This window comes from Peromyscus maniculatus, chromosome 8, assembly GCF_049852395.1.
Source record: "Peromyscus maniculatus bairdii isolate BWxNUB_F1_BW_parent chromosome 8, HU_Pman_BW_mat_3.1, whole genome shotgun sequence".
Taxonomy (NCBI): domain Eukaryota; kingdom Metazoa; phylum Chordata; class Mammalia; order Rodentia; family Cricetidae; genus Peromyscus; species Peromyscus maniculatus.
In genome coordinates, this window is record NC_134859.1 from 92,928,175 (window position 1) to 92,941,343 (window position 13,169).

Consider the following 13,169-nt stretch of genomic DNA (forward strand, 5'->3'; position numbering starts at 1 on the left):
AAATAATGAATCCCATATACACATTTCAGTTTCTGTTCCAGGGATAGCTCTGTCTGAGGCTTTGGGTGACATTATATAGCTTTGAAGTCTGTTTAGTGGTCTGAATAATAAATATCAATAGCTTTTTTTTTAATTGAATCTACCTTTTATACTTTAAACTTAATTCTTGTAATGGAGAGAGATTTTTATTGTTCACATTTTTAAGATAAGGAATCTTAAAAAGTTGAAAAAATGTAATAATTTGTTAAAGACCACACAATAGTAGGTCATGTAACACAAGTCTCACTTTTATTTGTTTATTCTTGAAACTCAGTCTTGCTACGTAGCCATGGCTGATGCTGGGATTACAGGTGTCTATCACCAAGTGAATTTACTTGCTATCTTTAGAGTCTGCATATTTCTTTCACAAGTCATGTGCTTCAGAGCCAAGGGGATGGCTCAGCTGATAAAAGGAAGAACCTAATTTCAATCTTCAATACCTAAATAAAACTAAACACATAGTGTATGCCTGTAATCCCAGTGCTGGAAGATTGGAAACAGTAGGATCCCTGGGGCTTGATGGCCAGCCAACTAGCCAAATGGATGAACTCCAGTTTCACTGAAAGATCCTGTCTCAGTGAGGTGGGAAGCTATTGAAGAGGACACCCAACATCAACTTCTGGTTTCCACACACGTGCATATGTGTGCACATAATGAGTACCTACTTGTCCATATATATGCACACACATAGACATATGTTTGGGGAAGTCATCAGTTTTTTTTAGATGTTGACATTAATATTTTATATATAATAGTAGGAAGGCCATATGCTATAAAACTTTAGAAGTAGGATCTCTGATAATTTTTAGTTACACAATTTCTGTTTCTTGCATTTTGTATTATCCTCCGCAACAGTTTTTCCTTTTGCTTTGTAATGTCATATAGAGATAAAAATTTACATCTGATTTCTCCTTGAAATGAGAACTTCTGTTTAATTTATTCAAAGTTCCATTAACTTCAGTAATTAATGTCTTGCAATGTCTTAAGGTTTTGCAGTCATTTTTTGAGCAGCTTTTTTTTAGCACCATGTTGTCTCCATATTTATTGCTTATATGTTCTGTCTGTCTTTGTATCTAGTATATCCTTTTGTGTGGCACAACATAATTGCACAAAAATATAACATATGTTCCAGAGTCTTGAGTACAGTTTAGAACCAATAGTCTTCGTCAACTTTAGTTACTAATGGTGAAGGACATGAACAGATCGCTTATACCTCCAAAAATGTATAAATAAATATATAAAATTAATTTATTCAACAAATAATATATCTGTTCTGTGCTTGGCATGATTATAGGCAATGCTGAGGACACAGCAGTATATAAGACAAAGCTGTCTCTTGTCAGACACATTCTTCAATAATAAACAAAAATGCAAGTTGAAACATCACAAGAGGTTCTTCCCAGTGTGATGATGCAACTAATGTTAGACTTGCCTTCCCATAGAAAACAACTGTTTTTGGACACTGAGCTGTTTATAGCATGGTTACATAATCACCGAGTGAAAGGATAGGGCAGGGGTCAAGATCTAGGTGCACCTTGGTTTATTGCCTGAATGTATTCTGTGGAGAGATCTGATAATGACAGTCCTGCTGAGCTGAGGAAATGAAGATGAGAGTGTTAGAATACAGCAAGGACTTCTGGGCTCCAAAATACTAGTGGAGAGTACACTGCACAGAGGAGTAGTATTAATGCTGGGCATGGGGCTCACTCTCTAATCCTAGCACTTAGAAGGCTGAGATGAGAGGCAGGGCTGCATGGTATAGTAATAACATCTGTAGCAAGTGACAGTCTGTTCTGTTGTTTTAAATCACCATGGATGAGATGATCATGTTATTTCAGTTCTTACCTACCCAGCCAGGCCAAAACAAAGAGAAACATGATTGTACTATAGCTGTCTTAATAGGACTTTGTAATAGAAATATATTTTTATAAATACAAAAGGTAAAAATGAGCTTGACAGACTTCAGTGTTTGAATTTGAATATAATTATACTTAGATAATTTGAATATGCAGCATTTCATTGAGATGGAAAATTTGCTACTTCCTTGTAAATCTGGTGTTAGCTCTTATTCTTCCTGGGTTTTGAAAGGACTACTTCAATTCATGTACTTCCCTTCCCATCCCTAGTTCTTCATCACTCTGTTCTTTCTTTCATTCTCTGAAATGAAATGCTTATTTTCTTATCTATCTTTTATTTTCTCTCTCATTGTTATAGGAAACACATTTTCTTTCTGTGTGAGGTTTTGTGAGTTACCATAATGAAGCTTTTCCACACATTTTTAGACATTTCTAATCCTAGCACAGTTTAGAAACAGAATTTGAGAGCCCACTAATCAATCTAATGCTTTCATGAATGACTTAATGATTTACTCTTGATTTCACAAAGTAACTTTAGCTTTTCTGTGTTGAAACATGTAAAAACACATTCAGTCTCTACTTTCTCTTTCCTCACTTTTGACTTCTTACTGTGCCATCAATGGGAAAACTATTAAAGGTATGTAGAACTGGATTGGTCCTCTTGCAAGATGGCAAGGAAAATTAACAGAGTGGGCTATTCTGATTAACCAAACAACTACCTTGTTCAAATGACTTAAATCTGTTCATGTGGAAAGTTCTTTAGCTTGCTAATTATGTCTCCCATTTATACCTGATACTTCCCAATTTTTTTTTTTACCTAACCAATATCCCAATGATGACTCTGATATGTTATTCGTACTATCTGAGAATATTTCATCAGTTGTATCCTTCATATTAGGTACCAGTTTTGTTGTTATTGTTTCTGGCATCATGGATCAAACCAGGGATTTGTACATGCTAGAAAGTCACTACCAAGGGCTACATACCCAGATTTCTAGTCACTTTTTTCGGGGGACTGGGTACCAATTTAAATTCAGTTGTGAACAAGTGTTTTGTTCACAACTGTCTTAGTCAAAGTTCTATTGCTGTGAAGAGACACCATGACCAAGGCAACTCTTATAAAGGAAAACATTTCATTGGGGCTGGTTAACAGTTCAGAAGTTTAGTCCATTATCATCATTGTGGGGAGCATGGTGGCATGCAGGCAGATATGGTCCTGGAGAAGTAGCTAAGAGTTCTACATCTGGATCAGCAGGCAACTAGAAGAGAGAGTGAGCCACTGGACCTGGCTTGAGCTTCTGATACCTCAAAGCTCACCCTTAGTGACACATTTCCTCCAAAAGGCCACACCTGCTTCAACAAAGCCACATGTCCTAATCTTTTCAAATAATGCCACACCCTGTGTGTGTATGGGGGCCATTTTCATTCAAACCACCACAATAACCCAACAGAGAATGGGCATAAAGTGGAGAATTAAATTGAGTTTCCCTATTAAAGTACAGTTTGGTATTGATAAAATTATTTATCAGCTTTGTTCATTTGGCTTAGCATCTTCACAAGTTTTTGCTGTACCTGCTTACAACCATACTTGTTTATAACATTTTCTGGAGTGCTGTGCTCTTATTTTTAGGTTATTTTTTAAAGATAGATTTGTTCTATTTTATGTAAGTATTTGTCTGAATGTATATCTGTACACTACATGCATACCTGGTGCCCACAGAGGCCAAAAGAGGGTATCTAATCCCTAGAATTAGGTTAGAGTTATAGATGATTATAAGCTACCATATGGTGCTGAAAACCAAACTCAGGTCCTCAGAAAGATCAGTAAGTGCTCTTATCTCCTGAGCCATCTTTCCAGCCCTTAAATAGGTTATTTTATTTTTAAAAATATAAGTGACTGGAGAGATGACTCAGTGTATAAAAGCATTTGTTGCTCTTCAGAGTAGCTGAGTTCCATTCTTAGTACCCATGTTGGGCAGCCCATGACTGTATGTGACTCCAGCTGTCCTCCAAAGGGTGCACACCCATGAGTACACACACACGGGATACACTTACACAGATATATATATATATATATATATATATATATATATATATATATATCAAAATAAAATAAAAATTTAAGAAAATAATATTTTATAATCAAACTGGAAAATCAGTGCATACCATGAGTAGAAGATCAACTAGATAGATTCATAAAATTTCGAACAGCTTTAAAAGCTAAACTGTTACTCTTAGTTTAAAATGCGGATTAGTTGGTATTAGTGCTACTTTAAAATGTTCTCCTTGTCATAGAAGGATTGACATGTAATTAAAATGAGAATTACTTTATAGCTATTTAATTAGTTATAATAGGCCTGATACCATAACAGCCTTAAAAATCTTTGTGATTTCATGCAACAAATGTCTATTTCTGATTTATCTAACAAGCTTGAACAGCTCTCTAGGACAGTTGAATTTGGTAATAAGTGCAAGATAGTTAGTCTTCTAGCTCTACTATCTCGGCATGAGATTTGCTTCATGATTTTTGTTAACAAGGAAGAGGCAGACTATAAACTTATGCAGAAGCTGAATCATTGTTGTCTATTGGCCAGAGTAGTCACATAGTCCTTTTTTTTTTCCTTTTATTTTATTTTACAATACCATTCAGTTCTATATATCAGCCACGGGTTCCCCTGTTCTCCCCCCTCCCACCCCCTCTCCTTTCCCCAAGCCAACCCCCCATTCCCACCTCCTCCAGGGCAAAGCCCTGTGGTTGTGTTGTCCTTTTTTGGTGTATATTGGTGTGGGATTATCTATTGCTTGATTTTTCATAGATGTGTTTAGCTTCTTTGGGTTGGATTTTCCCTTCTAGTGCTTTCTGTAGGGCTGGGTTTGTGGACAGGTATTGATTAAATCTGGTTTTATCCTGCAATATTTTGTTTACTCCGCCTATGGTGATTGAGAGTTTTGCTGGGTATAATAGTCTGGGTTGGCATCTGTGGTCTCTTAGTGTCTGTATAAGATTTGTCCATGATCTTCTAGCTTCCATTGTCTATTGAGAAGTCTGGTGGTAGGGGCTGGAGAGATGGCTCAGAGGTTAAGAGCACTGACTGCTCTTCCAGTAGGGCCTGAGTTCAATTCCCAGCAACTACATGATGGCTCACAACCATCTGTAATGAGATCTGGTGCCCTCTTCTGGTATGCAAGTATACATGCAGGCAGAGAAGTCTGGTGTTATTCTGATGGCTTTGCCTTTATATGTTACCTGGTCTTTTCCTTTGCGGCTCTTAATATTTTTTCTTTGTTCTGTGTGTTGGGTGTTTTGATTATTATGTGGTGAGGGGACTTTTTTTTTGGATCCAGCCTATTCGGTGTTCTGTAAGCTTCTTGTATCTTCATAGGTATTTCTTTCTTTAGGTTAGGAAAGTTTTCTTCTATGATTTTGTTGAATATATTTTCTGTGCCTTTGAGTTGGTATTCTTCTCCTTCTTCTATCCTTATTATTCTTAGGTTTGGTCTTTTCATGGTGTCCCAAATTTCTTGGACGTTTTTGTGTTACGGCTTTTTTGTCTTTAGTGTTTGCTTTGACTGACGAATCTATTTTCTCTATTGTGTCTTCAGTGTCAGAGATTCTCTGTTCCATCTCTTGCAATCGGTTGGTTATGCTTGTTTCTGTAGTTCCTGTTCATTTAGTCAGGATTTCTATTTCCAGCATTCCCTCAGCATGTGTTTTCTTTATTGTCTCAAATTCATTTTTCAGATCTTGGAATGTTTCTTTCATCTGTTTAATTGCTTTTTATTGGCTTTCTTTGATTTCTTCCCATTTTTTGTTCGTTTTTTCTTCCATTTCCTTAAGGGAGTTTTTTTTATTTCCCTTTTAATGGAGTTTTTCATTTCCTCTTTAAGGGAATGTTTTATTTCTTCTTTAAGGGCCTCTATCATCTTCTTAAAGTCATTTTTAGGATTGATTTCTTCTGTTTCTTCTGTCTTGATATGTTCAGGTCTTGCAGGTGTAGAATCACTAGTTTCTGATGTTGCCATATAGGTCTTTATGTTGTTGCCTGTATATTTGCACTGGCGTCTACTCATCTCTTCCTCTGCTCGGTGCAGGTGGTGTCTGTTTCTGAGAGTGTCTCCCTTGTTCTAATTTTTAGTCTTGGTTCACTAGGAGTTCTTGGTTAAATTGGTGCTATTGTGCTGTTTCTTCAGGGGCAGCTGATCTCAGTCGGTGAAGTATATACTTATGATTCTGGTGGTCTGGTTTGGTGGCTGGGCAGCGCCTTCTTCTGTGTTCCCAGGTCACGTTTTGTTCATTCGTCAACTCCTCAGCTGATCTTGTTTCTTCAGACTTCAAACTGTAGGGATCTGAATCCTCTCCCGGATGGATTTCAGCTGAGCGGGGTAGTCTCACCAACACCTCCAAGTTGTTGGGTTTCGAAGGATCAGCAGCTGGGCCCTGGGTTGGCCTCAGACAGAGTGTTCAGATTCATTCTGGTTCTGTCCCACGGAGATAGCTTCTTCCTCGGGTGTTGGGGTTAGAGGCATCCTTGTTCCAAGTTCTTGATTAAGAGCTTGTTTTCACTAGCTCTTCAGTGGGTAATAGCTTTGTTTCTGGTCTTTATTGTGACTGCGTTTTGGCTGCCACCTGCTGGGCCAGCCTGTCTCTGCCAGCCGCCGCCACCGGGTCTGTATGTCTCTGCCAGCCGCCACCGGGCCTGTATGTCTCCACACATAGTACTTTTTAAATTGCATAAGAACTGCAAGTCATAATTGCCCCTGTGCTTAGAACTGGATGAAGACAGGATCTTGCCTGCCATGCTGTGTACTTCCGTGATGCTCACTTCCATTTTTTTGAATTAGCTAAAAACATCTCATAACTCAATGTAGTCCCCTAATATTGGGGAGCAGTATTATCAATGAAATAATATTTGAAATAAAAATACATATAGATTGTTTTCTATCATTTAATTGCTGTGGCCCTTCATAAGAAGTCTTGTGATTCTTATGTCCCATTTTCAAAATATGGTTAAGAGTGTTCTTCATGAAAATGTATGAAGGTCAGGTGGATTTAGGTAAATGTATAAAGTAGTTATCTAAGTCTTAGTTGTCATATATTTGTTGCTTAGCTTTTTTGAAAGCATCAGTCATTTTTAGAGCTGTCTATCTGCAGCTAGAATCAGGCTCTAAAAGAAGTTTCATATCACTAATAGAGAAGTTATATATGTAAGTCCCAAACAGAAATGAACTTCTTCCTACTGGCCTTTGGTTTGCGTGTTGGACCTGTAACACTAGGGCTCAAAGTCATGGCTTCTTTCTTATTAGGTAAATATTCTACTACTGATCTGCACACTTCTACTGTTCTTCCTAAAATGAAATTCATAGCTGAAATGTTTTTCTACCAATGAAATATCTTTTCATTTTCATTTTTGGGACAGGGTCTTACAAAGGCCAGGCTAGCCCTCAGATTCATTGTGTAGCCAGGGATGGCCTGAAACTCTTTGTCTTTCAGTTTCTATCTTCCAGATGCTGCGATTATGTGTGTACTAATACAACTGGTTGAAATATTCTTAAAAATTTTGTTTTCTTGCATTCCATTCTGTTTTGGAGTACCAAAAGGTCTCAGACTATATAACTTAGAAAATATTAATAAATTCTTTAAGAAAACTATCAATGGGTATTATGGTGGAAAACAATAGCTTTTAAACTTTAGGGTCTAGTGCTGTAGCTCAGTGGTGAAAGTGCTCTGGGTTTGATCCACAGTACAACAAAAAATGTTACAAAGGAATGGAAAACACTTTTTACTTGAACAATTACTTAGCAAGACTTTTAAGTTGCATACTGTGATATCAGTGTTCATTTCCTATGCACACTGTCATTTTAGCCACATGTACTACAAATAGCCTGTTTTTCTAGGTCAGTTGTTCTTATCTCAACTTCTTCCTTAATTTTCTGAAAATGTGTTAAAGGTGTGTTGTTCTTACTTTTAGACTTATTCAGTTAATGTAATCTTGACAACTCATCCAGGATGTAGGTACTGTTTTGAACTTAGATTGACTGTAGGCAACATGTGTGCAGGGATTTTAACACTAGGAAAAGCAGAGGATGGAATTGGGCTCAAGCTTTTGCTTTCAAATCCTTCTCTGTCCATCTTTTCACTGTTCTGCTACTGTGTTATCTTCCTCTGCATGCTGTATCTTGAAATCTTGCTTATTTTGCATAACTGTAGCCTTCACCATTCCATGTCTCAATAAATTATAGGTGAGCTGTTATCATTTCTAAGCATCATGCTAAGTATTTTTCATGATTAGAATTCACTGAGACTCAACAAAATTCTATGACTGAGAAAACTAAGGCTATGTAAATAATCGGTTTCTTACTAGTAAGTGCTAGAAATATGAACTAGACCTTTCAAATGATTATGTTTCTTAAATCCATAAGCATTTTCTTCAGCCTACATCCTCAAACTTAGATTTCCTGGTAGCATAAGAATCAGGTTCCCAGTGTTGGTTCATATCACTTCTCAGAGCAACAGTTTCTTGTCATCACTTATGTCAGGACAAAATACCTGATTTGAGTTTTAGTTTAATTTTACTCATCTAATCCACTCCGTTTTCATTTGTTTTATTTTTGGTTTTGATTGGGTAAACACTCGATGTGCATTCCTCTTATGTATTATAATCATGTTAGGTAGCATTTTTTTTCTTTTTTACAAAGAAATCTATGTAAATTCAGGGCTTTCAAGAAAAACATCATGCACTATCTTTGACTTATACTTTTATGTCCTTTACTTGACAGTGTTATGACTTTTGGTCATCCTGTCCTTTCTGTGATTATGCTTTTGTTTTGTTGACTTACAGATAACACTAGCTGTTAATTATGTAGATCTGATCACCATTATTATCTTACATAATAATTTAGCCAGACATAGCAGCACACACCTGCCATCCAAGAGTTCTGATGACAGAGGCAGGAGGATCACTGCAAGTTTAAGGTCAGCCTAGTCTAAATGGCAAGTTCTAGGCCAGCCAGGGCTAGAAAATGAGACCTTGACTCAAACAAATCAATAATTTAACCCCCTTATTAGACAAATGAGGTAGTGATGAGGGTAGATAGTAAAATTCATTAAATATCTACTAAATAAAGGTACAGAGAAAAACAAATGAAATACCCATTGTGAGCTTTAAAGATAGCCTCAATTTCAATTCCCTGAGAAGGGAAAACACGTCAGAGTGTCATTGAGCTCCACAGAGCTGATAACTCCACTTGCTGGAAAAGTATCTATTTTAGAAATAGGTTTCATTTTTTTTTCTCTTCCATAACCATTGCAAATTCTTCTGTATGCCATTGTCCACAATGCCTTTGTAGTCTTCGGCTATTTGCATTTTTCTGTATTCTCTAAGACCATGGTCTTTCCCCTTGACTCCATCTCATAATTCTCAAACATCCTTTGCTCCTCCCCTAAGTTCTTCTGTTGTCCTCAATTCCTTTCTTCTATCTTTACCTTAAGGTGCTAGTCCTGTCCATTACTCAAACTTTATCATAAAACATATTCCTAGATTTTTTTTATACTAAAAACTCCCTTGATCAAGAACCAGTGCTCTCTTTGTCAGAACTTAGCAGATGTAATCATTATTCTAAAGCTAGGACTGTGATTTAATAAAAGCCTAGAGAAGGACTGAGGGGCTTGAAGAATAAAATTGTCAGCTAAATAGATGGCTCAGCAGTTAAGAGTAACAAGCATCGTCCCAAAAATGCCTCTGACCCCAAACAGATCCAGTGACCTTTTCTGGCCTCTGCCACATGCACAGGCACACACCCCCACATAATATGCACCCATTAATTAATTAATTTCTTTTTATTAAGCAGTGCTATATAAATCAAATGTCCTTATTTTTTAATCAGTTGGGGATATAATGAGATGTTTGGGTGTTTCTTATTAATCCCATGTATATAACTCGCAAGATCTTCATTTCTGACAAAGATGTTTTTTTAAAACAGGCTTAAATATTATACTCGTAGCACAGGAGAAATTTTTGCTTTTCCAAAGTTTACTTTTGGGTAAGAGCCATAGTCTTGAGAGTTAGTGCTCCTGTGGAGGCAATGACAGGCTTTATGTTGTGCTTTTAGCAGGTACTTATAGTTTATGTACATACACTAAGATTTAAATTGTGACTTTGTTGTTTGTAAGTTTTGACATTTAAAAAAATCTTTAATTCTTTCATAATTGATAGTTTTTATCCTCCAAAAATAATAAAGGAGAATTTTAGCCATTTTAATGACAAGGACTTTTTACAGTGACTTTTTTTATAGCATCTTTTAGGATTAACTTTGAATCCCTTGGGGAATCAGTAATGGATAAGGATTTTGAAGCACATGAAAAAACTTTTAAAAAACAGTAGTGTGATTCTACATATTCACATATCTTTTTTTTTTTTTTTTCTTTTTTTTTTTTTTTTCTTTTTTTTTTTTTTTCCGAGACAGGGTTTCTCTGTGTAGCTTTGCGCCTTTCCTGGAGCTCACTTGGTAGCCCAGGCTGGCCTCGAACTCACAGCGATCCACCTGGCTCTGCCTCCCGAGTGCTGGGATTAAAGGCGTGCGCCACCAACGCCCGGCTTCATATTCACATATCTTAAGACACCTGTAGCTATGGGGCTAATGCATTCAAGTAAATTCCACATCCAATTGATCCTTTCGAGTGCTAGTGCTATGTTAAGCACTTTTATCTCATTAGACTGTAATATAATACAGTTTGAAAAATATCAAAGTAATCCACCTAATTTCGACTTTTTAAGATATTAAACTGATTTTTAAAAAGATGCTTAACTGAGCATTTGAATGTAAATCAGTAATGCATCTTAACACACACACACACACACACACACACCACTAAATAATAATTATATGCCCAGTTGGGCAAAGTGGTACACACCTCTAATCCAAGCATTTGGGAATCTGATTTCAGGGCTAGTATGGGCTATATAATAAGACTCTATCACAAAGATTTTGAATATGAATATGAAGTACAGCTTCATGAATATACTAATATAATATTGAATGATTTTCATGGTATGGAATGTTACTATACTGTAGGTTTCATGATTAAATTTGTAACTAAGACATATCTCTTTAGTATCAGTGTCAAATTGGCATAGCCTACACATACTTTTAGTATCCTAGCATTGTTGACTTCTTATATTAAAGGCTGAGCAGTTAAATGATTGATTTCCTTATTAAACTACATCAATATTTAATCACACTTTTAATATTTATCATGACTGGGTATCAGAGCAGTTCTTTCGGATATATTAAACTTTTTTGTTATAGTTGTGATAGAATCTTAAAATTTCTTTCAGTACTTTCCATAGTTAATATTCCTATTTTATGGCATAGAAAGCCGAGATAAGAAAGTTCTTTCTTTATAAAGAGAGGAAGTGACCAAAGGTAGTAGACAATTACAATTTATGCTCAGACTTTTGGATAGTAGACTTTAGCTTTTCCCATTTTCAGTGACTTTTAAACAAGACCCATCTCCTGTATGAGGAATGCAGTTAATTTTTTTTTTCCGGCACAAAAAATAGAGTAACCTGATCTGAGTCTGACAGAGTGTGTCGTTCATTTAAGTGCTTCCATCTGTTGCCTGCTGTTCCCCTTACTCATGACCCCTCTGTGTTTCTCTCTTTCCCTTTCCTTTTCCCTTTCCCTCTGTTCCTCTTTCCTTTTTCTCACCCCTTTTCTTTTCTACTTTCCTCTCTCTTTCCTTCTCTTTCTGTCTCTCTCTCTTTTTATCCTTAGCCCCTCTGAGGAAGGCAAAGTTTGTTGAGAGCCCACGAATTCCAGAGTCCGAGCTTGGCTCCCCAACCCTCACTTCAGCTCAGAAACTGGACGTGGATGCATACTGCCCTGGTAAGCATGCATGCAGTGTCTGCTTTGAAAAAGGGAGGATTGCATCCGGCCCACCCAGCAGAGCAGTGCTTTGCATGTGTACTACTCATAAAAATATGTTATTTCTTGTATCTTGTTATCTATTCTCCTAAAAGAGCATAGGTTTTTACTGTACGTCTTGTTTTTATTGATGAGAGTAAGTATTTAAAACAGTTTCAAAGATAAATTGCAAAATAATTTTGGCAAATGAAATTCTCAGGATTATTTTTGTGATTTGAAATAATTGCAGACATGTTATTTTGGCCATGTGTAGACAGGAACGTTAAAGATATGTGTAAGAATGTTCATTCAGTACTGTATCTTTTAAGCTTGACATGTGCCTAATTCCTATGAAATTCTGGATAATTTCAGAAAACACTTCGGATAATAGAAACATTAAACTTGAATTAGATACCTGAGTTTGACTCCTTTTGGACACTCACTTTTACAGATAACCTCTTCTTGTGAATAGCCTGCAAACACATGGGGACTTCACTAAAACCCTTCTTGTGTGGGAGCCAAACTGAGACAGGCTGATTATCAGTGCTTAAATTCTTTCAGATTTCAGTGAGTTGCCTGGCAACATCCTTTACACACTCCTTAAAGTGACTCTATAGAATTGTATCAGAAACATTCACAGCTCTGGTTGAAAATACAGATCAGAACAGTAGTAAAGAACCTTGAGATACTTGTTTTTAGGTCTTTTGTTTATTCCTGCTTATTAAAATTGATGTTAAACCACTGTGGGGGAAAAACCCACTACATATTCCCTCTACTTGGAGTGAGAAGACAGAATGATTCTACTTCAAAATAGGTGTCATTTTCTTATCTGAAATGTCAGGGTTCTATATCTCTGAAGCCAGATAGGACAAGTTAATATAAAACAGTAGAGGAAAACTTGGGCCACACCCAGATTAATAAGACATATTTGACTTTATGAATCCATTTTGAATATTGAAAGACCTTGGGGATTTTATTCTTAGACTGTTCTTTGTTAAGTCAGTCATAGTTTTGTATTAAAAACCAGTTTCTGTTTCCCAGAGCAACAAAAGCTCTTTGGGTAACACTGCATAGGTTCTTCGTCCCTTGTTGAGGTACACTTCTTGGTAAATGGTATATTGTATTTTGCATTTATTTGTAAGCTTCCGTGTTATAACATACAATAAATGCTGAATTCTCTACTGATTTTCCTAAGTGCCCCCTCTTGACACTCTTTCTACTCAATACTCTTTTTTTTTTCCTTCTCCTCTCTTCTTCTCATCTCTTTTATGCCCTCCTTCTTTTCCTCTTTCTGCTCTACTCCTTTGATCGGGGCTCTAACCAGGTTCTCATACAAGCTAGGCAAACCCTCGACCACTCAACTATATTTCT

At 36.6% G+C, this 13,169-nt stretch overlaps 1 protein-coding gene across 24 annotated transcripts in view; it reads left to right on the plus strand.

Moving 5' to 3' along the window:
* Positions 1–13,169, plus strand: part of Tanc2 (tetratricopeptide repeat, ankyrin repeat and coiled-coil containing 2) — a 338,567-nt gene that overhangs the window by 166,135 nt on the left and 159,263 nt on the right. For 17 of the 24 annotated variants that reach the window (XM_076577705.1, XM_076577713.1, XM_076577710.1 and 14 more), the window contains one exon: positions 11,670–11,780. The exons of the other annotated variants lie outside the window; for them this stretch is intronic. In XM_076577705.1, the coding sequence (XP_076433820.1) occupies positions 11,670–11,780 (111 nt within the window). The remainder of the gene's footprint in view (positions 1–11,669; positions 11,781–13,169) is intronic. 24 annotated transcript variants of the gene reach the window in all.